The sequence below is a fragment of the Rattus norvegicus genome, chromosome 6 (genome assembly GCF_021556685.1).
Source record: "Rattus norvegicus strain SHRSP/BbbUtx chromosome 6, alternate assembly SHRSP_T2T, whole genome shotgun sequence".
NCBI lineage: Eukaryota > Metazoa > Chordata > Mammalia > Rodentia > Muridae > Rattus > Rattus norvegicus.
Window position 1 is genome coordinate 32,492,962 of NC_141539.1, and position 24,109 is coordinate 32,517,070.

Below are 24,109 nucleotides of genomic sequence, written 5' to 3' on the forward strand. Positions count from 1 at the left end.
ACAATGCCTGGAAAGGAACAAATTCAGGCTTGAGAGCTGCGGAAGAGCGAGTGCCAATCATGTAAGAGCAAGGGAACCGTGGCCCCAGCACCCCTCCCCCATTGGGTCTGGAGTAGCAAAGATGAAATATAGATTTTAGTAAGTAATAACTCAGGAGTATCCGAGGAGAGGTGTTAGCGACGTGGAAGTTTGGGAGTGGCCCAGCCATAAAGCTTATTAAATATAAGGCTGCACATGTGGGTCCTTCCTTTGGGCATCCAGAGAGGAATGCGGGTCGCCGCCGTCGGGTCAATGTGAGTAGCATTAATTGTCTACTGCAACAGAACCTACTCGTGTTGTTTTGTTAACCGGACATATTGTCAAACTGCCTTCAAAACACTCACGTCTATACCCCTGGGTTAGTGCCGCTTTCAACTGTGATTGGAGAAGCCCCTTTTCTGCAGTTGACAACAATGCAGACTCAGGACAGGCAGAAGGTCGAGAATAAGTGACTGTCAGGTGTCCTGCCACAATGGGACATCTACACCAACATCCCACTCCTTCCAAGCTCAGGAAGATGGGGCCATAGTGTGTGAGCCAGAGGATGTGCTGTGTATTGCTGCCTTCTGGGCATGACATGGCTGCTGTAACCGTGAACTCATAGCAGCTCTTGTCAACTGTGCATTCCAACGTGGCTTTTTAAAAGAGGGGCTCATGAAGTTCCGTTCCCAGCTGAGAAGCTACTGGTAGTCGATGCTTACACAAGCATGGAGATCTTAGATGATGCTCTAATGAGAAGTAAATAGCACGAAAAATAATGGGGGCAGGGGAACTGAGAGGTTGCAAATGCGTCCTCGCTCTACAAGGGTGTGCGTATAAATGTGGATCCCCACACTCATGGAAATGTGTGGCTTGCCTTCTAGTCTAGTTTGCTTTCTGTCACAGGGATAAAACACAGATCAAAAACTGCCAGGAGAAATAAGGGCTTATGTCAGTTTACAAGTTATAGTCCTTCATTGAGGGAGGTCCAGGCAGGAGCTAAAGGCAGGAACCTGGAGGCAGGAATCGAAGCAGGAACCACGGGGGAGTACTGAGTACTCAGTTGCTTCCCATGGTTCATCCACATTGTTTTCTTACATGTACCGGTGTGGCCAGCATGAAGTCAAACAGTCATTTGATGGGGAGGGGTGAGGATGATTATAGGAAAGACAGAGAAAAAAATAAGATTCAATAGACAGATATGGGAGGGTTGCAAGTCATTACCACACCAGCAGTGAGTGCATTTCTCATAGCCTTCCTATACTATGTAACCGTGGGGAGCAAAACTACAAGCAAACAGAAATAATTTGCTAAAATATACACAAGACATTTGTTGTCATCAAAAAAAAAATTCCCTGTTTCTTCCACCAAGGGCAACAGAATCTTCAGTCCCTTGCCTTGAGCCTCAGGTGCACCTCCTCTTATCATTTCGTGCCTCAGCAGGCTGGCAAATGTGCCAGCAGACCCTGACCTCACCTCTCTCTCTGTCTCTCTCTCCCTCTCTCTCTGTGTCTCTGTCTCTGTTTCTGTCTCTCTCTGTCTCTCTCTCCCTCTCTGTGTCTCTGTCTCTGTTTCTGTCTCTCTCTGTCTCTCTCTCCCTCTCTGTGTCTCTGTCTCTGTTTCTGTCTCTCTCTGTGTCTCTCTCTCCCTCTCTGTGTCTCTGTCTCTGTTTCTGTCTCTCTCTCCCTCTCTGTGTCTCTGTCTCTGTCTCTCTCTCTCCCTCTCTGTGTCTCCGTCTCTGTCTCTGTCTCTCTCTGTCTCTGTCTCTGTCTCTCTCCCTCTCTGTCTCTCTCTCCCTCTCTGTGTCTCTGTCTCTGTCTCTGTCTCTGTCTCTGTCTCTGTCTCTCTCTGCTTCAGAGAAGCAGGCAAACGGCTCCCAACACTTGTATGGCCCAGGACCCCTGCCCACGGTGGCATCACCCTCCAGTGCCCTCCCATGGTATCATTAATCAAGGAAACACCCCACAGGCCAATCTGAAGCAGTTCATCATCTGAGCATCCCTCTTTTCAGCTGACACAGTGTGTCAAGTTGACAAAACTATGTGTGCCTTCCTGGCTTTGGTGTTTTGTGTGTACGTTGTGTCTGTGTGTGTGCGCAGTACACTCACACCTGAAAGAGGTCAACACTATGTCTTCTTTGATTGCTTTCTGGAGTCCTTATCTTTACAGTTTTTTAATTTTTAATTTTAATTAATTTTAAAAAACGCTCCAGATTGGGGGTTGAATATATACAGCCAAATGCGTGCTAGACAAATGCTGTACCACTGAGCTACGGCCTTGGCCAAGTCCCATCTTATTTTCTGAGATAGGGACTCTCGTTGAGCCTGACTGCTGTGCATGGCTTTCATAGGGCTGCTAGGGACAAAGCTCCGGTCCTTAGGCTTGAACAGCAAGGGCTTTTCCCTGAGCCATATTCCCAGCCCCTCCCTTTTCTTACCGGACACTGTGTCATCCTGCCCCATTCTGATAGGTCACTCCTGAGGTGAGCCAGCTGCAGCTCCGCCAGGGCCCCTGGTTCCCAAATCTTAAGGCTTCCTTTTTCATTCATTTCATTGCAGTAGATTCCTGAGGAGCACAGGAAGAAGAAAAGTGTCCCTCTCTGCAAACGTTATTGGTTTTCACTTTCACATCTGACAGGGGCACACGAATGTATGACCTAAGAAAAAACAGTCATTCAAATTTTCATTCTTTTTTTTTTTTTTTTTTTGGTTCTTTTTTTTCGGAGCTGGGGACCGAACCCAGGGCCTTGCGCTTCCTAGGTAAGTGCTCTACCACTGAGCTAAATCCCCAGCCCCTCAAATTTTCATTCTTAAAATGCAGCTTACGTTTCCCCCTTGATGGGCATTTGTTTGTGGTGCTGGGAGTTATGTGTGAAAAAACTAGAAACACCCCCAACAAAATAATGACAGAACTAATTCTCGCAGTTCAAAAATGGCGTAAAGATGTTCTTGACATGGATAATCTTCTAGGCTGCCTTTGTGTTTTTTTTTTTTTTTAATCTTTTTTTTTTTTTTTAGATTTATTTATTTATATTATGTACAGCATTCTGCCTGCATATGTGACTGCAGGCCAGAAGAGGGCACCAGATCTCACTACAGATGGTTGTGAGCCACCATGTGGTTGCTGGGAATTGAACTCATGACCTCTGGAAGAGCAGTCAGTGCTCCTAACCACTGAGCCATCTCTCCAGCTCTCACTGAGCCATCTCTCCAGCCCGGTTTTTTTTTTTTTTTTGTAAATGTATGTGTAGTTTGGTGTGTGTGTGTGCGTGTGTGTGTGTGTGTGTGTGTGTGTGTACTCATGTGTGCACGTGTACGTGTGTGCGACATGACTTTCTAATCTTTTTTTTTTTTTCTTTTTTTCCGGAGCTGGGGACCGAACCCAGGGCCTTGGGCTTGCTAGGCAAGCGCTCTACCACTGAGCTAAATCCCCAACCCCATGACTTTCTAATCTTAAGACGAATGTTCCTCATCTCTTTCTGTTTTATGTCACAGAATATCACAGACTGGGCAATGTAATTTACATAAAGCAGAAATGTACCCTCGCTTTTAGAGTCTGGCAAGTCCAAGTTCAAGGTGAAGATGTCTACCTTTTGTAAGGTCTCTAATCTACCTATGAGGTCCTGCTCCCACAATCTAAGACCCTCTTAAAGGGCCCGCCTCTTAACCTCAGACCATGGCACATGGCTGCTGTCCTTTCTACTTCCAGTTACACACAGCTTCTCTGTGTAGTCCTGGCTATGCTGGAACTCACTCTGTAGATCAGGCTGGCCTTGAACTCAGAGATCTGCCTGTCTCTGCCTCCTGAGTGCTGGAATTAAAGGCATGCACCACCATGACCAGCCCTAGTTACTCAAAATTTAACCTTTGAATTTGTCTCTGTTCTTTCTCTTTTAAAATTACATGTATGAATTTATTATGTCTACATGTGTGAGCACACATATCATGGCTTGTGTGTGTAGGATCTCCTTTCCAGTAGAAAGAATATCTTGTGTGGATGCATCACCTGTCAATTTAAAAAAAAAAAAAACCTATGACCTATAGGAAAGGGTAGAATAGAAGGTGGGATGTCCAGGAGGCAGAATGAATTCTGGGAGGGAGTCAGGCATGGGTGAATTGCCCAAGAAGACGTGATGAGCCTGATGCTTGGCACCTGAGTACTGGTAGGTAACCAGCCATGTGGCAGAATGTGGGTTAAAACAATTGGGTAATCTTAAGTCATGATCTAGCCAGAGAAAAGCCTAGCTATATGATCAAGGTATTTGTAAATATATTTTGAGTCTGAGTCTTATTTCTGGGAGCATGGAGCTGGGAGGAAGAACTAGGCATAACTTGTACATTTTTCCATGATGTGACTCTCAGGGATCGAATTCAGGTCGTCAGGCTTGGCGCAGATGTCTTCACTCACCTTCTCTTTGTACCACCTTGCCTGATTTCCTTTGTATTTCTATACTACCCACACCTCGCGTCAGTTTCCTTCTTCTGTTAGTTATCTTACTCTTGCCTTGCGTGACCAAACTGACTAGGAGAGAGGTGGTGGTGGTGCAAGCCCAGCTTGATACAATGACCCCCCCCCCCCCCCCCCCCGCAAAATCCTCAAGGAGTTTAAGTCCATTGGGAATGCAATTCCCAAAATGGTCACCAGGTGGCATAGTGGCTCCATAGTTAATTTTATAGTCTGTTTCCCAGACCTCACCCACAACACACACACACACACACACACACACACACACACACACACACACACACACACACACACACACACACACACAAGCTCCTGCTAACTCAGTAGAGTTGAGAGTGTTGTGAATCTTGTCAAACAGGGAGCCCTCAGAACTAAAGAATATTTTTATTAGAAAGAATATTAGATTTGAGTCTGGAGATAGTTTCTAGCCCACATTTTATCTTGAGTGTATATTATCTTGAGTACACATTAAGCAAACAGAATGCCAGGTCAGAGGACAAACTTCAGCAGTTCCCTCCAACCTGTGAGTTCCAGGGATCAAACTTGGATCATAAGACTCGGCAGCAAGGGTCCCTACTTGCCGAGCGCTCTCACTGGCCCCATTAGAGATAAGGAATTTAAGATCTATGGGAGTCAGTTTACCCAGTGACTGGCAGTAGTTAGTTTGACCGGTCAGCGGCTTGGATTTTTCCTGGAGCTGGGGACCAAACCCAGGGCCTTGCGAATGCTAGGCAAGTGCTCTACAGCTGAGCTAAATCCCCAACCCCCAGCGGCTTGGATTTTAAAGTTCTTTTAGAGTTATCATTGAAATTGCTTTTTCAAAGAAATTCAAGCTGGGTACAGCGGTCACCCTTACAGCCTCAGCTATTTGGGAGACTGAGGATTACTTGAGCTTAAGAGTCAAAGACTTCATCTCAAAGTAAAACATTAAAAATAAAGCCAGGAGTGAGCTGGAGGAGGAACAGGAATTCAAGGTCACCCTTGGCCACTCAGAGAGCTCAAGGCCACCCTGGGCTACATAAGACACTATCTCAAGCTGTGCTGGGTTTTATTGTCAGGTTGACACTAATCTAGAGCTACCTGGAAAGAGCGCCTTAATGAGGAATGTTTGTGGGAGGTGCCTTGAATATTGAGGGATGTGGACCTAGCCCACTGTGGGTAGCACCATTCCCTAGGCAGAGCGTCCTGAACCACAAACCACAGAAGAAAGCTAGCTGAGAATAAGACCGCAGAGAGCAGGCAATAGGGGTATACTCTCTCCTCTTTGCTCTCAACTGTGGACATGATGTGACTAGTTGCTGGCATTTCTGCCTTGACTTCTCCTTGGTGATGGACTGCAATCAGGAATTGTAAGGACACAAATCTTACAAAGGACAGTTGGCTCAAACCAAGGCTGCCAGATGACAAGCCAGCCATACTTTCCTCAGTGGGAGGCAGAAAAGAAAGCCAGACTCACTGTCCTCTGATGGTAGGAGATACGGGATGCCATGGAGAAACAGCTTCGTAATACAGGTCGCGTTCACCTGGGCTGTTTAAATGTGGGTTCTGGTTGTACTGAGACTCTGTGGTTCACCACTGCACCCCACTTTTGGAAGCGAGGGAATATGCTAAGATCAATCACCTGTACTATATCCCTAGCCCCAAGGTCGTGGGTTTTTTCCCTCCCTCTTTTCCTGCCTTTCTTCTTTCTTTCCTTTTGCGATCGTTTATTGAAGAAGAAACTGCATTCTCTAGATGGGAGAGCTCCCAAGGCAGGTAATCTGAAGAAAACACTTAGCAGTAAGGGTGTCACTGCTGACTCATGAATCTGCCTGCCTATGGGGATCACTAAGTTTAAAAAAAAAAAAGTACTAGCCCTAGAGTCTCAACCCAGCATGTTGCTTCAGATGGGCTGGGTACAACCTTGGTATGGTTTGTGCACATGCTGTGTATGTGCATGTATGTGCACTTTTGTTGGATGGCTGGTCTTGAGACTCTCACATAGCCCAGGCTGTCCTTGAACTGGCTCTGTTGCCAAGGATGATCTTGATGAGAGTTTATAGCACTCGCCATCATAACTTGGCTTCTGGGTTCTGGGGGTTGAGTCCAGGGCCTTAAGCCTGCTGGGCCATGCTGGTCCATGCTGGTCCATGCTGGGCCATGCTGGTCCATGCTGGGCAAGCACTCTACTGAACTGCATCACCTGCCAGAGATGGGCTTTACATTGATTGATTTTAATTTTATTTACGTGGGAGTGTCTTAGTTACTACTTTTGCTATAATAAAACACCCCAATCAAGGCGATTTATAAAATAAAGTGTTTAATCTGGGATTTACATTTCAGAGTGTTAGAGTCCATGAATCATGTGGGGTTGCATGGCACCAGGCAGGCAAGCAGGCATGGCCCCTGAGTAGTGGATGAGAGCTTCCATTTTGGTCTACAAGCATGAGGTAGAAAGTTAACTGGGAATGATGGTAAGGGCTTTTGAGACCTCAAAGGACACCCCACTAACACACCTCCTTCTCTAAGGCCATACCTCATAGCCCTTTCCCAAAAGTTCTACCAACTTGGGATAAAATAATCAAATTTATAAACCTACAGGGCCATCCTCATCCAAACCACTACAGGAGTGAGTGACACACATTCTTGCCAGTGTGTGGAGGTCAGAGGATAACTTTCAGGAGTCAGCTGTCCTCCGACAAATGATCTAAGAACCACCAAGTCATCAGGCTTGAGCAAATAGCTCAACCATTTCACTGCCCTCCCCCGGGTGGGTGGATTTTTAAGACATTGTCCAGCTGACTAATATGCAATTAGGTTTGAGCAGTGCCAGCACAGAGGCCATTTGTCACTCTGTCCACTCTTATCGCTAGCCCACGTTCCATTACTTGGAAGTCACGACACACACCCTTTCCTACTTCCCTGGCACCTAGGCACGAAATTTGGCTTTATCAACTAACATAACCATGGGACTCTGAACCAGAAACAATAGCAAGAGAGAAATGTAGGCCACACAGCCTTCATCGCCAGAAGGGCTTGGGCTCTGGTAGCATAAGTTTCTCAGTGTAAACTCCCCATCCCCCCACACAGCCCTTATGATGACTGGGTAGTTTTATTTGAAGCAGGGTCTCTGTAGCCTTGGCTGGACAAGAACTGCTCACCAACCTGTGTCTCCAACCTGTGTCTATCCTCCTGCCTCATGGACCACCATGCCTAGCTATGACTGACTACATGTATAACAACGCATATAAAACAAACGTGTAAACCAGATGTGGTAGCTCTGATCCCAACACTGAGCTAGCATGGGATATATACCAAGACCCTGACTCTGGAAAAACTAAGAAGTATAGATAATAAATTGTTACGGGGGAGGGAGGGCAACATCTATGCCAAACAGAATTTGGCTGTTCTGGAGACCCACACCCACTTGCCAACAGCCAACAGCCCCATCCTCCCTTTTGAGTAGTCATTTCCTGAATTTTCTAAACACATCACATTTCACTTGCTTACCTTGTTGCAACCACAGTCACTTGGAGAGGCAAAAGTCCTGCGAAGGGTTTGGATTGATGTAATTGAATCTGTTCCTGTGTCCTCAAATTTCCAGTATCCTCAAATTTCCTGTACTGTGGCATTTGGAACCAGACCGCACATTTGATCTTCCCAGGCCTGGCCTCAGAAGTATCCACTGGGCTGGTGAGGTGGCTCAGTGGGTAAAGGAGCTTCTCCACCCAGTCTGATAAACCGAGTTTGATCCCCAGAACTGACAAGGTGGAAGAGAACTGACTCCTGTAAGTTGTCCTCTGACTTCCACATCATGAGAACACACACATACACAAATAAATAAAATGACAATATATTTTTTAAAAAGTATTTATTAGCATGTACACATACAAATAAATGTAATAACAATTTTTTAAAAAGTACTGTTTATTGTAGGGGCTGGGGAAGTTGTTCAGTTGGTAACATCCTTGCCTAGCTTATATGAAATGAAAACCAGAAAACAGGGACTGGAGAGGTGGCTCAGCGGTTAGAGCACTGTCTGCTCTTCCAGAAGACCTAGGTTCAAATCCCACCCACCACGTGGTGGCTCACAACCATCTGTAATGGGATCTGATGCCCTCTTCTGGTGTGTCTGAAGACAGCTACAGTGTACTTATATATAATAAATGAATAAATAGCCCTAAAGGAAGGAGGGAAAGAAGAAAACCAAGAAACGAAACTTTAACACCGCCAGTACTTTATTATAAAAACAAACCCAGAGACTGAAGAGGTGGCTTGGGAGTTAAGAACACTTATTCTGGCAGAGGACCTGAGTTCAGTTCTCAGCACCGATGGGGCAGCTCACAGCCTCCTGTCACTACGCAACTCCAGATTGGACGTTCTCTTGTGGCCTCTACAGGCATCAACATGCATGTGTATACACAGATTCATATAAATTAATAAAAACAAGAAACCAGGTGTTGTGTTTATGTGTATAATCTCAGGGGAGATACAGGAGGGGTATCTGATGCAGCTTCTTGCCCAGGTTCTCTAACAGCTGTCCATGTAGCAGCCCAAAAGAAACAGCCCTCTCACCCTGACTCCCAGCTTCTGCTGTAGCACCTCCCACTTTTGGCTGCCAATGGAAAGCCTGGTTCAACAGCTTTTGCCCCAAGTCTCACCTGTGTGCACACAATCAGCCAATCAGAACCCAGCTTGTCTCAGTAATGTAGGCCTTCTCCAGGGGCTTTCAAAAAAGGCCTGAGAAGCCCCAGGTTACTGGCAGGGAGTTCTTGGGAAACAGATGTAGACTTCCATGCATGAAGCTTCTGCCCTAACAGGGAGTTCCCTCCAGAGACCTCCCACAACTGGAAATACTATCTCTAGCCAGAGGGAATCATTCCTGCCTAAAATAGGTGAGGCCCGAGGGAGGGTCTAGCCCTCAAGACTTGCTTCTTGCTCTGCAAGCCCCCCTCAGCTGCCCCGGCCCCCAAGCCCACTGAGAGCCTTTAAGGTGTAACTAAACAACTTTTTTTTTTCCTTTTCTTTTTTTTCCGGAGCTGGGGACCGAACCCAGGGCCTTGCACTTGCTAGGCAAGCGCTCTACCACTGAGCTAAATCCCCAACCCCACCAAGCAACCTCTTAACTAGCACTTAGAAGTGTGTGAGAAAATAAGAGGGCAGTGACACCTGCAACTTCTTAGTCAGGCACCCCAAAGCCTGCAGGGGACCTCTGAAACACTTCAAGTGGCATCTTTTTGCTGCTGAAGATCTGGCATACTGAAGGTTACCGATCCATTCTTAGAAGGGCAGACAAGACTACAGCTGGAGATAGGAGATGCCTGGCAACCGTTCACTTTAGTGTCATTTAGTGTGCCAAGCCTTGTGTTCAGGCCTCTGCTCTCCATGCAGCTTGGAAGCTGTGAGCACTATGTTCTCCTGCACACATGCAGCCACCATATAGCTCTCGGTCAGTGGCTTGGCTCTGCTTTTGGTTGGGACTTTGGGAGAACTTTGACAACCTAAAATTTGTTAAGATCAAGTTTTTTTTTTTTTTTAAAGATTTATTCATTTATTCATTTATATAAGTACACTGTAGCTGTCTTCAGACACACCAGAAGATGGCATCGGATCTCTTTATAGATGGTTGTGAGCCACCATGTGGTTGCTGGGAATTGAACTCAGGACCTCTGGAAGAGCAGTCGGTGCTCTTAACCGCTGAGCCATCTCTCCAGCCCTGTTAAGATCAAGTTTAAAAATTGTTTCTAATTGTGTGTGTGCGCATGTGCCATCACACTCACACGGAGGTGATAAAGCAACTCGAAGGAGTCAGTTCTCCCTTCCCACTGCATGAGTCCCGGGGATCAAACTCAGGTCTTGGTAGCAAACACCTTCACTGTCTGAGCCACCTCACCAATCCTCAAATGTTTCTGTGGTATGTGGGGCCCACAGGGCTTGCTATTATGGTCGCTGAGATTGTTTTATTTTGTGGGGTGGGGCGGAATGTACAATATGAAACACTGACACTGCGTTCCCATTTAGCATACGCTAGAGACTGAACTCTCTGAATCATCTAGAGCTCTCTTTTTATATTTCGAGCTTGAGTAAATGTTAAACTAGAGAGTGGGAATTTGAGGTGTGGTGGTCTGAGTGAGAATGGTTCCCAAAGGCTCACGTTTGAATGCCTGGTCCATAGTTAGTGGAACTGTTTGTAAAGGATTAGGAGGTGTGGCCTTGTCAAAGGAGGTGTCATTGAAGGTGGGCTTTAAAATTTCAAAAGCTTGGGTTGAGGATTTAGCTCAGTGGTAGAGCGCTTGCCTAGCAACTGCAAGGTCCTGGGTTCGGTCCCCAGCTCCGAGAAAAAAAAAATTTTCAAAAGCTTTTGCCAGGCCCAGTGGCTTGCAGACCAGGTATGAGTTCCCAGTAACTGCTCAAACCCCCAGTTGAATGCTTTCTAAATTGTCTTGGGTCATAACACAGCAACAGAACAGTAACTAACACAGAAGGAGAGTGCTCTGAGTGATCACACACAACAGTCAGGTATGCTAGTATACACTTACAAGCCTGACACTCAGGAAGCAGAAGCAGAAAGCCATAAGTTCAAGGCCAGTTTGAGCTACATTGGGGCTACCAAGCCTGAAAAAACGTTTCAAAAAAACCCACGTTCCTTTCCACATGAACATTTTACGGCTTAAGTCAGAAGTGAGTTCTATCTCTATCTAAGGTGCTCCTTAAAGTAGCTCTTACTGAATACTCATTTCCTGAGTGCTCTTTAGACACCTCTGGGGCGGGAGTAGGGCTAAGCTTGTGCTCAGGTGGGTGAATAACCGTTCCCCCCCCACACACACACAGTAGACTTTCCTGCAAGACAGTCCCTCCATGACTACCAGACCACAGTTCCACTGCAACTTGGCCTTCCATTTTCTAGGCCCAGCCATGTATGGTAGCACATACCTTTAATCCTAGCATTCAGGAGACAGAGCCAGGCAGATCTCTGTAGATTTCAAGCCAGCCAGCACTACACTGTGAGGCTGTTTTTAAAAATAAGGAAGCTAGAGAAATGGCTCAGTAATTAAAAGCACTGTCTGCTCTTCCAGAGGTCCTGAGTTCAATTCCCAATACCCACAGAGTGGTGAACTACTATCTGAAAACTCTAGTCCCAGAGGTTCCAATGGCCTCTTTTGGCTTCCTCAGGCATTGCACATACATGGTGCACAGATATACATACAGGCAAAACACTCATACACATTAAAACACAAACATCTCCAAATAAAAATCTCCAAGGCCCAGATTATTTGCAGTTCACAATGTGACACAAGACTTCAAAGCTACACTTCAGGCACAGGTGGGATGGTCTCCGAGTCCTGTCATAGAACAACCTTGGCTCTGCTACCTGCACACCTATGTCTGATGTGAATGGGTCCGGTCATCTTTATTAACACTGAACTCCTATACTCCAAAGGTCACTAGAGAGCTGGGGTGCAGGTCAGCTGTCGGGGTACTTGTGTACGTGTATGCATGTGGCTCAGTCTCCATCACTGCAGAAACAGACATTGTGTTGCACACCTATAACCACTGTACTTAGGAGGCAGAATTCAAGACCATCCATGGCTACCTAGTGAGTTCAAGACCATAGTAGGCTATGTGAAACCCAACGCCATCTCACTGGACTGTTTAATCAAACTGACTACTCTATTTTCTTTTTTTCTTTTTTTCAGAGCTGGGGACCGAACCCAGGGCCTTGCACTTGCTAGGCAAGCGCTCTACCACTGAGCTAAATCCCCAACCCCGACTACTCTATTTTCTAATGAGAGCTAATGAGCATACCAAATTTCCCCATGAAGCAAAAATTCTATCTATAGCAAGTCAGATCATCTTAATTGTGTAAATGTCACCATTTCTGGGTAGTATAGAAATGTCACTGCTATACTCATCCCTGTCTCATAGGTATCCAATGAATGACACACAAGCAATGGGGACAGTATCACATGGTAGCCCAAACCCTTAATGGTGAGAGCCCCTGAGTCTCGCACTACTTCTCTTCCACAGTTAACTGCTCTTACAAATTATAAGCTGTGGGAAGCATGGCCTACCTATGCATCTTGGCTGGAAATCCCACCTTGAATCGGTCCCCAAGCAAAATGTGCTTTTGCTTGCACCCCTCACTCCCCTACAAGTCACACTGGACTAAAGTCAGTCAATTACAAATGCCGAGTCCACCCACAAAGCTGGCACAAGCCGTATCTCTTCACCTTTGGAGCCATTTTTACTACCATTATCCACTACCAATTTTCTGGGGGGTAACTTCAGAAGCCCACCCTAAAAGATCTGAAGAAAAAAAAAAAACCAACACAGCTTTACTTTCTGCCACAAGATGACTTAGACAAACATCAATAGTAACCCAATAAAACTAGGTGACGGGCACTGGAAGTTCCTACACTAAGTAGGGTCATAAGACCTCCTTCTGCTTCACCAGCCCAGCAAACTTTGCCACCATTTAGGCAGGCTCCATTCAATTCTCGATGGCCTGGGCAGTCCACACTCCTTATCCAAGCCACAGAGACAGGTTTTTTGTTTTTTTTTGTGTTATTGTGAGAGTTTTGGGGGGGGGGGCAGGTGGAGTGGAAGAGTTATTAAAGCTGTCTTAAGAATCAGGCCCAGGCTAGCCTCCTGCCTCCTCATCCCAGCTCTGGTATTACATGTGTGAGCCACCACACTGGGCCTGGACATCTTTCCTGACTGCTCTCACCACTGTAACCCCCCACTGCCTATCAGTCCACTTAGTTGGTCTTCTCATAAAAGCTATGTTCGTTTACAATGCCCATCTTTACAACAGTCTGCCAGCATACACACGCTGAGACCCAATGCATGTGCTTCCTAGAGAAACCCCAAAACTGTCTACTTTCAACTCAGCACTTACCTGGCCCTTCTTGCATAAACTCCTAGTTAATAAGCTTATGAAAAAAAACCCTAGAGACAGTGTCTCACATGTAGGCTTGACCCCCTGCCTCTGCCCCAGTAAGATTTAAAGCATGAGTCAATATCCAGCAATTACTTTTTTTTTTTTTTTTGGTTCTTTTTTTTCAGAGCTGGGGACCGAACCCTGGGCCTTGCACTTCCTAGGCAAGCGTTCTACCACTGAGCTAAATCCCCAACCCCCAGCAATTACTTTTTGACACTGGGTCTTGACACTGACAGTCCAGGCTGCCCAGATCTTCCTATAAAAATGAGGCTAGCCCTTACTTTAATTCTTGATCCTTCTGCCTATACCTTCCAAGTGGTAGCTATCAGATTACTTTTGCTTCCTGAGATGGTGGGTTTATGAGCAGAGACCAGATCCTTTTTTCCTACACCAGTTTCAAAGGGACCATAGGCTATCAACCCTAGACATCAGCAGGAATTATGTGGGTTCAGGGAGAAAAGGCAGAGCAGTACTGAAAACACTCTGGTGACTTAGAAACGCGAAACACCCCTATACCGCTCTCTAGCAGAGACAAGCAGCTATCCTCTCTCTACTGACCAGGCTTTAGCACAGGGTTAATTAAGCACTACTTCTTGCCAATGCTTATGTGAGACTGGAAATACTGTTTTCAAGTAAGAGGATGGGCACTGTCTAAACACCGCTGTGCCACCCTTCAGGACTGAGAGCCCACCCGGGTGCCCTTGGCCCTTGGTTCACTGCACTCGTGTGAGAGGACGTGGGCAGTCTTCCTGTCAGAGGATGACTCTGCTCCTTGTAGGTTCTTCCAAGTGCCCCCTATTTTCCATATGCTGATGCTGACAATGTTGTTGTTCTTCTCTCTTTACCTGCTTTGCAGGATGCCGTCCTGCACTGTTGTCAGGAGCAACCCTCCATCTCCAAAAATAAATGAAAACCAAACCACACAGTTGGAAATCAAGTTTGTTTTTATATGAACAGAAGTAGACCATCTAGAAATATTTCAGTTTATTTAAATTGTTAAGTAGAGTATGAAACCGAATTTGTAGCTAGTACCAGAGAATGGACTGAACTGTTGGTGTTTAATGAGAACAGCTTCTACACAGGATCCCAAGAGACTTACAGAAAGGGGACAAAGCCCTAATAGTAAGCAAATAAAACTCAGGTTTCAAACAGATTATACAAAAATTGATTTATACTCCATTTCCCTTTTGGTTTTTTTTTTTTTTTTGATATTCAGAAAGTGCAGATTTAACAAAGGAGGCCATATCTTTTCTCTGTACAGTGCCGATTATAATTATGCAAACAACAAAACTGTCAGTCTGTTAGCCAAAATCCCAGTGTGTATCTCCAAACCTTAAGTCACTGAATTAAGGGTTAAACAAAGTTTAAAGTAAAGAGGCGACCGCCACAATCCAGATAGAGGGAAGCAACACAAACAGCAAAGATCTAACTAACAACAGTAGGTTTAACCTACAAACTTCAAAAGCTTAGACATTGCATTTTTCATAGTGGAAAATCAGGGATTATTTGGCAATGCTGCTTTTTACTAGTAAACAATGATAGAGTCAAGTGAGGGGGACCCTAAGAACCACCAGTGAGGCATATAAAATTGTCTTTAGGGCACTATCTGAAAAGACCATGGGCTCTTTTAGCAGATATGTCCCTATATTGTTTATGTGAGCCAAGAGGTCATTAAAATGCGTGTCACAGACATCTTCTCAATGGTAGCTGCTGTCCTAAACTCAGCCTCTGCTTGAAATGAATCATGCTATTCACAATTATTTCCACAAAGGTATCATCTTAGGATGCTAGCAGCATAGGGAACTTCGCCTACCCTATCCTAATGAGAAGCAATGAAGCCAAACTAGAACAGAGAAAGAAGGATGGGGTCGGACAGAGCCAGAGAGCTCAGCTTTACACGAGAAGCCTTTTGCTGTCCTTTTTCTTTTTTAAAAAATTCACGGTAATAAGTTTTCTGAGAGGATGTAAAGATAGGACTTGAAATTAATAATATTATGATGTATTTCTAAATCTTACAGTAAAGACAATACCGAAAGTGTTCTTCAGAGGCCAAATCTCAATACATTTGGCAAACGCTAAGACCACTCCTCCTTGCTCTTTATGGTCTTTTTAAAACCAGTCTTTCCTGGGCTACTGAACTGCCAGAGGAGTCGCCATAATGGAGACTAGTCACATTCAGGTTAAGAGGCTTATTCTAGGAAAGTGAATAGGATATACACCTAATTAGAGACAAACCACAACACCCTCCAAACACTAGTGCATGCAATAACTCTTCCATTTCATAAACTCCATGGATAGACAGGAGGGGGGAGGGGAACAGAAGGCAAACTGCGGGTCAGGTTTTAGGAGAGAGTAAATGAGGGGCTGACACCGATTAACTGACATCTGATATAGGCAGTTAGAATTTATCTTTCTGTTTACTTAGCAAGGTAAATCAGTGCTTTATGTTAAACTTGACAAACCTTTCATTTTTAAATAACTCATACCAGGAGTAGTGGGGGCAAACAAAGCAGCATGCAGAAAGATGAGACGCAGGGACAGAGTGGCCCAAGGACCTGGTGGCGGGAATCAGTTTAAATATCAAGGCCACTGGGAATGAGACTGGAAATCAAGTATCACTTCTGCATTACCCTTTGTCCTCGGTTAACTACTGTGAAAGATACAGCCAAGCAAACCACAAGCATCTGAACGGGTTTATGTTGGGATGAAATGTCTCCTGCACATGCTTCCACCGAACAAAAAAGAGAAACCAAAGTAGTTCCTTTCCACATAAGGCACAGGACAAAATTAACCCCACGTACTGATTCAGGGGAAATGAATGTTTTCCTGGCTTGTGTTTCTTTGCTATCACATCTATAGGTTATAGGACTCAAGCACATTATTCATGACAGAAAATCCCACTGTTGTACAAAATAAAATTGTTAATTCTAACTTTTATTCTTATACAATTTGCAGAATAGAGTTGAAATGATTGCTGTAGTTAATGTTGATAAGAGCTGGACTATAATACAACAGAAGTGCAGTGGTGAGCTGAGCAAGAACATCTGAAAATGAAGTCGGACATGATTTCTCTATACATTTTTTTTGTTTGAAGAAAATTATAATAGTCCGCAAGCAGTCACAGATGAAAGAACAAATAAAATAGGTGGACTGAATAGTTAAGATGAGGAACAAAAATATCTGTTTAGAGTTAAAAATGGACAGAGTGTTTTATTTTGCAGCAAGAAGAGAAACGGATGGTGGATGGCAACAGATGGACGGGAGAGCGCTCAGCAGCATTTGCTCTTCCAGCCCGTCACACCTCCTCCACTGCTGATATCTACGTTTTCACTGTTGGGTTCTTTTACAGGGGTCTGCAACAATACAAGGAAGCAAGCAACCATGAGAAAACACTGCATAAATGAAAACAGACTAACTGGAGAGAGTCACAGCAGTACCAGGTTAAACAGCAAAAGGCAATTACAGTCACACGAGGAGGTATTCTTGCACTATGCAAAGTCATAATTTGAAAACTGCTTTTTGTGGTCCTTTAGTTGGACTCCTCTGTAAAGTGTGACAGACATCTCCTGAAAACACTTAATAAAGCATCTCAAACCCTCTTTGCCCTGGCCTATGAGTTCTTAGAACAGAAGGACTACTAAGCCAGCTGTGGCAGCACAGGCCTGTAATCCCAGAACGCAGAACAGTAATTCTAGGTCAGTCTGGGCTACACAGCAAGACCTGTGCCTTGTTTTGAAAGGCTGGTGAGAGAGTTCAGCGGGTTAAATGCCTGTTGTAATAAGCTCAGTGACTGAGTTTGTGTGCTCTGCAGCTTCTGCAAACCCTGCCCCCGCCAAATAAAACCTTGCAATTTATAACTTACAAAAAGCCACTGTTAGGCCATGTCTTATATTAGAGACCCCAAGCGCCTTTCTCTGTTCAGATATTTGCCTTTTCAGACTGGTTTGTATCACTGTGCCAAAGCTTTAGAAAGGGCCATCTCAACCACGAGTAGGTGGAAGGGGAGGGACAAAATGAGTTATCTAATTCCTGTGGGCAGGAAACTTGGGACACACCAAAACATTGACTGTTTTACTCTCAGGTGAATTTCTGCACTGTCACTCTACACTTGTCCGACATTATTCTGAACATAAATCTTAGAATATCACAACTAGAACTGTAAAGGCTATGGTGACTGACAACCTAACTTTCATGGAAACAATTTAAAAGGCCTTTGGCAGAACAAGGAAAATACCACAATGTTCTGAAAACCTAGGCAGTCCTCAGAAAGGCTGGTAAACCTGAAGTGAGATTCTTGTCTGGCCTACTCTCGCTGCCTCAAGATAGATCCGTCCCTGTAAATGTTAGGGAGCAAGCTCAATCTACACTAACAGGATGAAGTCCCCCACACCCGTGAGCTTGCCTGATTATGGCCTTTGCTCTTTAGACAGATTTTAAGGAAAACACAAAAAGCAAGTAACAGCTCAAATAAGGCCCACATCAAGAAAACACAACAAGAACTCACTTTCTCCAGGAACTTACAGCTCCTGGGTAAGTGGGATTCAAATTTATTCATGGCCTCTCACAATCTGTCTTTCTCTAACTTAACTGAGGTCAGTTCAGCCAGGAAAGAGACTCTAACCCAACAGAAAAGGAAACAAGAGCTTCTTTAAATTTGTGAAGATTATTATTATTATTTTCTTACTTTGAGACAGGGTCTCACTCTGTATGTAGGTTTGGCTGACTTGGAACTCACTATGTAGACCCAGTTAGCCTTTCGTAGAAATCCACATACATGGGGGGGGGGGGGGTGGTGGTGGTGGTGGTGGTGGGAATTGGGAGCGGGGGTGGCTGGAGAAATGGCTCAGCGGTTAAGAGCACTGACTGCTCTTTCTGAGGTCCTGAGTTCAATTCCCAGCAACTACATGGTGGCTTATGGACAGCTGCAGTGTACTCAAATAAATAAAAAAAATATAAAAAAAAAGAAAAGAAATCCACATATGTGTATACCACTATGCTCAGTGGCTTGTTTTTGTTTTTAAGGAAAGGATCCCAAGGATCCCGCTATGGTCCACAGGCTAATCTTGGTCTCAGTATGTAGTTCTGCCTCAACCATCCCAGTGCTGGAATTCAAAGTGTGTGCTAATAATGTACTTCACTTCAAAGTCTTTCCGTCACTGAAACAGATTATCTAATGAAGTGGGTTTCCATGACATTTTCATGTATAAAGGGCTATAAGTTCCTTTCTTCTCTGAGACAGTCTATCTTGTTGCATCTCTGGCTGGTACGGAACTATGTAGACTAAACTAGCATAGAACCCAGAGGCTCAGGTACAGTAACCAAGTGTTCTGGCATTGACCTGATTTCTCAGCCCAATTAATACTTAAAAAGCAAAAACAGTACTTTAAAATGTTTACATAATATAGAGATTTTTAAGAGAATCTCCCTTTCCAGAACAACCTTTGCTATATATAACTCTCTGTGTTACACATTTGGTACCATACACTTTTTAGATGAAACCACACTCTTTCACATGATCTTTCTTTCTTTCTTTTTTTTTTTCCGGAGCTGGGGACCGAACCCAGGGCCTTGCACTTCCTAGGTAAGCGCTCTACCACTGAGCTAAATCCCCAGCCCCCATTTATTTTTTTTTTAATGTGAGACAGGATCTCTCTTTGGCAAGCTGGCCTCAATATACAATGAACCTGCATCATCTTCCTAAGTGATGGGTTGTAGAAATATGTCCTCACACTTGTCTCCAACCTGTTTTTCATTGCTCAATATACTATAAATGGCCTTCCTGTCTTTACGCACACTAAATTTCCCTCATTCTTTCAAAGACTGAACTTAGGATTTCCCACATACTAGGCAATCAATCATTCTACCAATGATCTCTACCAGTGGCTCTCAATCTTCCTAATGCTGTGACCCTTTAGTATAGTTCCTCATGTTGTGGTGACCCCAACCATAAAATTATTTTCATTGCTACTTCATAACTGTAATTTTGCTGCTGTTAAAAATATAAGTATCTAATATGCAGGATATGTGATATGCAATCCCTGTGAAAGGGTCCTTTGATCCCCAAAGGGGTCACAACCCATAGGCTGAGAACCAATAATCTATGCCCTCAGCTCCAATTTCACTTCTTTTTTGCAGGTTTGGCCACCAACATCACACATTCAAACAGATGTGGGGAGCTGAGGTCAAGGGGTGCAGTATAAACAGAGACAAATGTGAGTACCTACCACTTTCCTAGCCATCTAGCTACAGGCTCCTTTCTTTATTCTGGAGGATCAGTTATTGACAATATTTTAGGAACAACAGCATCAAAACTGAAGATTTTCTATGTAGTTACTGTATTTAAGGAGACAAAGAACAGGGTGGTGGGACAATCCCAGCATACAGAAGGCTAGGACAGGAAAATCAAGAGTTGCAGGCCAGCCAAAGGTATATGCAAACCAAAAACTACCACTACCACCAACAAAAGGACAAAATGATTTAGAAGTGTTGCTGCATAAGGAACTTACCTTTCGGAGGATGTCTTCAGCTAATGTGAGGAACGCCTTTTCGATGTTTATATTTGCTTTTGCACTAGTCTCAAAAAACCTAATACCATGCTCCCTTGCAATCTACAATAGAAGAAAAAAAATGTTATGCAACTGCCAAATGTGGGCAGCCAACTATGGCGGTAACATGTTAGAGGAAAACAATTATGGTACGCCAAAAGTAGTGGTGGTGTCAACTAGAACGTGACAGACCATTTTAAGGAGTCAAGATCTTAAAAAGAAAGGTAGGTAATAAAAACAACCCTCTCCCTACCTATCGCAAGCGTTTATTTGAGATAGCCTACATCAGATATGTTGTCCTTACATTAGAAGCTCAGCATGATACACCCAATTTCTGCTTGCCCGTAACAGTCTATCAGTTACAAACTTCAGAATCTTAATAACTGACATATTAAAGTTCTAAGATTAAAATAACAGCTGCTGACACATTTCTCTTACTGGGCTTACATAAAGCTAGCAAATACCAGGCACAGATGTCAGTGACACAGTGGGAAAGTCTCTTCCAGGGTAAGCTGTGTTTCCATAAGCACTTTTCGAAGACCCCAGTAGGGCTGCTCAGTGGGGTGGCACTACTGTCCCAGCAGGCAGACCCCTGCCACTGTCATGGGAGCTCACTCTGCTCACACGTACCTGCTCTCCTTTGCCTTTCGGTACAACTCTCTTGTCGTCCATGTCACACTTGTTCCCTAGTAACATCCTTTCCACATCTTCATTGGCATGCTGAAACAGGAAAAGATTATTACTGTTGCACACTAACATGAATGATTACTTAATATTTTCTAAATATGATAGTATGTTTCTTAAATTCACATGTTTTCTATGTAGCTGTGCATGTGGTATATGTGTAAGTGCAGGGACACAGACCCACACATGGGTCCCTCATTGGATTTGGAACCATCGACTGGCTAGACTGGATGACCAATGGGTGAGTCCTGGGGTTCCCGGTCTCTACCTCCCAGAGCAGGTATCACAAGCCTACACATGGGCTGGAGAGATGGTTCAGTGGTTAAGAGCACTGACAGCTCTTCCAGAAGACCTGGGTTCAATTCTAAGAACCCACATAGTAGCTTACAACTGTTTGTAACTTCAGTTCCAGGGGATCTGATGCGCTCTTGTGGCCTCTACAAGTACTGCATACAAGTAGTGCACAGACAAGCCAGCTAAACACTCAAACTAATAAACAATAAAATCCTACACTGCCACACCTGATTTTTTTATGGTTGCTAGAGAAATGAATGAATGAACCTAGTTCTCATGTGTGCACAGCACACACTTCAACTGCTAAGCTATCTTACTAGCCTTGTTAAGACCTAAAATTCGGGCTGGAGAGATGTCTCAGTGGTTAAGAGCACTGACTGCTCTTTCAGAGGTCCTGAGTTCAATCCCCAGCAACCACATGGTGGCTCACAGCCATCTGTAATGGAATCTGATGCCCTCTTCTGGTGTGTCTGAATTTACAGTGTACTCATATACACAAAATAAATAAATATATCTTTAAAAAAAAAGGCCTAAAATTCATAAACCACCTAGCAAAAGGCATACAATCCCTAAGACAGATCCACTCCAAATGTTATATACAGGTAGTATCTGAAAACAGATCACTTACACATATCTAATTCAGGCTGACCAGACTGTGGTGATATACCATGTATATACACACCTTAAGACAGAGCCCTTGTCATCCCTAGTAGCTACACTGCTATAAGGAGATCTCAAACTCATCTAAATTAGTTAAAGACAAACTCAAAATTCCAGGATTCTGAAGGTGGAGGCAGGAGGATTGCCACAAGATCAAGGCCGTCTTGGTCTATATATATAATGGCTTTCAGGCTAGTCTAAGCTACAGAAACCTACCTAAAAAACAAACACCCAAAACAAACACCCAAAAAAACCCCAAAACAAACCAAAAGAAAATCAACAAAACAAAACAAACCCTACCCCCAAAACCACTAAACTGATGAGTTTTCTTTTTTTCTTTTTTTTTTTTCCGGAGCTGGGGACCGAACCCAGGGCCTTGCGCTTGATAGGCAAGCGCTCTACCACTGAGCTAAATCCCCAACCCCTAAACTGATGAGTTTAAAGAAATAATTTCATAAACTTTAACTAAGGACTAGGATAGAATTTCCACCAATGTCTAAACTGGAGGCTGGGTGTAGTAGTACATGACTTTCATCTCAGCACTCAGAAGATAGAGGCAGGTGAGATCCCTACTAATGTCAAAGCCAGCCAGGTCTACACAGTGAGTGTATGTGCGTACACACACACACACACACACACACACACACACACACACACACACACACACCCCAAGAAACTTGGGCGTGGACCTGGCTCCTCACAGTACAGTGTACTAGCCTGCCACCAACAGTGGCAACACACAAGGACATACTTCTTATTTAGTCAAACATTCCTACTGGTGTGGGAAATCTTTGAATAGTTATGATCTTGGCTCGGCCTTTGTTCCTAATCATTATCCCTTTTATATGAAGCAAGAGATCTGCCTATGCTAAAACTAAGGAAAAGAAAAGTACCTAATGAATAACTGACCCTTGCTTCTCTGCAAAGTCAAAACAGCATTAAAACTCTTCATTCGTTAGAATTTCAGCATAACCTGGCAAAAACAGCTTCTCTCACCTCTGGGCTAGAAAGAAGGCTCAGCAGCTAAGAACACTCACTGGTCTTCCAGAGTGCACAAGTTTAGTTCCCAGCACCCACAGCAGTCAAACACAACCACATAGAACTCCTGCTTCAGGGTTATCTGATACTCTCTTCTGACATTAGAGGCACCCCCAAAGATGTGGTATTTGTTCATATAGGTGCACTCACATAAGTAAAAATAAGTCTTTTAAAATAGAGAATCTGGGGACAAGTCAGTGTGAAATGTGTGAAACGGAGTTGAAGTTCATTAAGAGATTTTAACACGGGTTGGGGATTTAGCTGATTTAGCTCAGTGGTAGAGCGCTTGCCTAGGAAGTGCAAAGCCCTGGGTTCGGTCCCCAGCTCCGAAAAAAAGAAAAAAAAAAAAAAAGAGATTTTAACACATTTAAGCACAGAAGTTAATAGAAATGAGGCACCTGAAGAAAGGATTGTGCATAGCTAACTGTTAGCATGATGTCGAGAGTCTCAGTTAAGCATCTTAGCAACTGTTATACATGGTTTGTGGCTTCTTTTTTAAGGACAAGTTCTCACTATACAGCTTTGGTGGCCTTGAACTCAGAGAGACCTGCCTGCTCCTGCCTCCCAAGTGCTGGGCATCATCACCATGCCTGGGATTTTTGGATGGCTTTTAAATTACTTTATTCTAAGGAACCTTCCACCTGTTTCTGCCATTTTTTTCTGTAAGCAACATCACAGGGTGATTTCTGAAGCACATGAGATAGGATTACAGACTTGTCAAGTAAAACCACACATCACAAGCACTGTGGAGAGAGCTAAGGGACATTTCCACTATAAATGAAGTTTAAGCAATAAAATTTCCAGAAAATTACAAGCTAATATCTGGGAAAGGAGGAAGGCCATACATGAAGCTCAAATATGCCAAGACCTTAAGCATAGGTCACTATTATTTTAAAAATCTTATTGGGAATGTCTTCACACAGAAGAAACAACCTCTCTTCACAGGCAATCACAGTAAACTTTGCTAACTGCACGGCACTCTTGACTCTCGAGCCTGGCAGAGCCTCTACCATACTCTGGGATACGGCGCCGATTCCTCAACTGATGATCCATTAGCCACCCTCATTTTTCTTTTCTGCTACCAAACAGTGAGAAGGATTGGGAGACAGCTCAGTTGGGAGACTGCTTGCCCAGTGTACAGGAAGCCCTGGGCTCAATCCCTAGCAACACATAACTGGAAGAGGCAAAAGGATTAGAAGTTATCCTAAGCGAGTTCAAAGCCAGCCTGAAATATATGAGACCTCTCAAAAGACAACAAGAAGGCCGCCCACAGAACAGATGACACTCGCAATCACCTATTTATCACTCAGAGTATACAGAGCTCAAGGCATGAAATGGTCCAGTGGTTCAGGGTGCTTGCTGTGTCGCCTGGGGACATGAACCGCATTCCTAAAGCCATACAAAAGTGTAACGAGACAACAGACTCTACGAGGTTGTCTTCTGACCCTACATGTATGCCCTGACAGGCAGGGTCTTAATACTAAAC

At 44.2% G+C, this 24,109-nt stretch overlaps 1 protein-coding gene and 1 long non-coding RNA gene across 3 annotated transcripts in view; one reads left to right on the forward strand and one right to left on the reverse strand.

Moving 5' to 3' along the window:
* The first annotated feature begins 3,033 nt into the window (after positions 1-3,033).
* On the forward strand, positions 3,034-7,781 carry LOC148005121 (uncharacterized). Its single transcript, XR_015622874.1, has 2 exons — positions 3,034-3,278; positions 4,817-7,781. It is a non-coding gene; the product is annotated as an uncharacterized LOC148005121 (long non-coding RNA).
* Positions 7,782-14,593: 6,812 nt separating this feature from the next.
* Rab10 (RAB10, member RAS oncogene family) overlaps positions 14,594-24,109 on the reverse strand; it is a 53,141-nt gene continuing 43,625 nt past the window's right edge. The window contains exons 4-6 of one of the 2 annotated variants that reach the window (NM_017359.2): positions 20,578-20,667; positions 19,909-20,010; positions 14,594-16,755 (exon numbers count right to left, since the gene is read on the reverse strand). In NM_017359.2, coding sequence (NP_059055.2) covers positions 16,672-16,755; positions 19,909-20,010; positions 20,578-20,667 — 276 coding nt within the window. In that variant the 3' untranslated portion in view covers positions 14,594-16,671. Of the gene's footprint in view, positions 16,756-18,920; positions 20,011-20,577; positions 20,668-24,109 lie in introns of those variants that run through there. The other variant, XM_087554405.1, reaches the window with a different exon arrangement.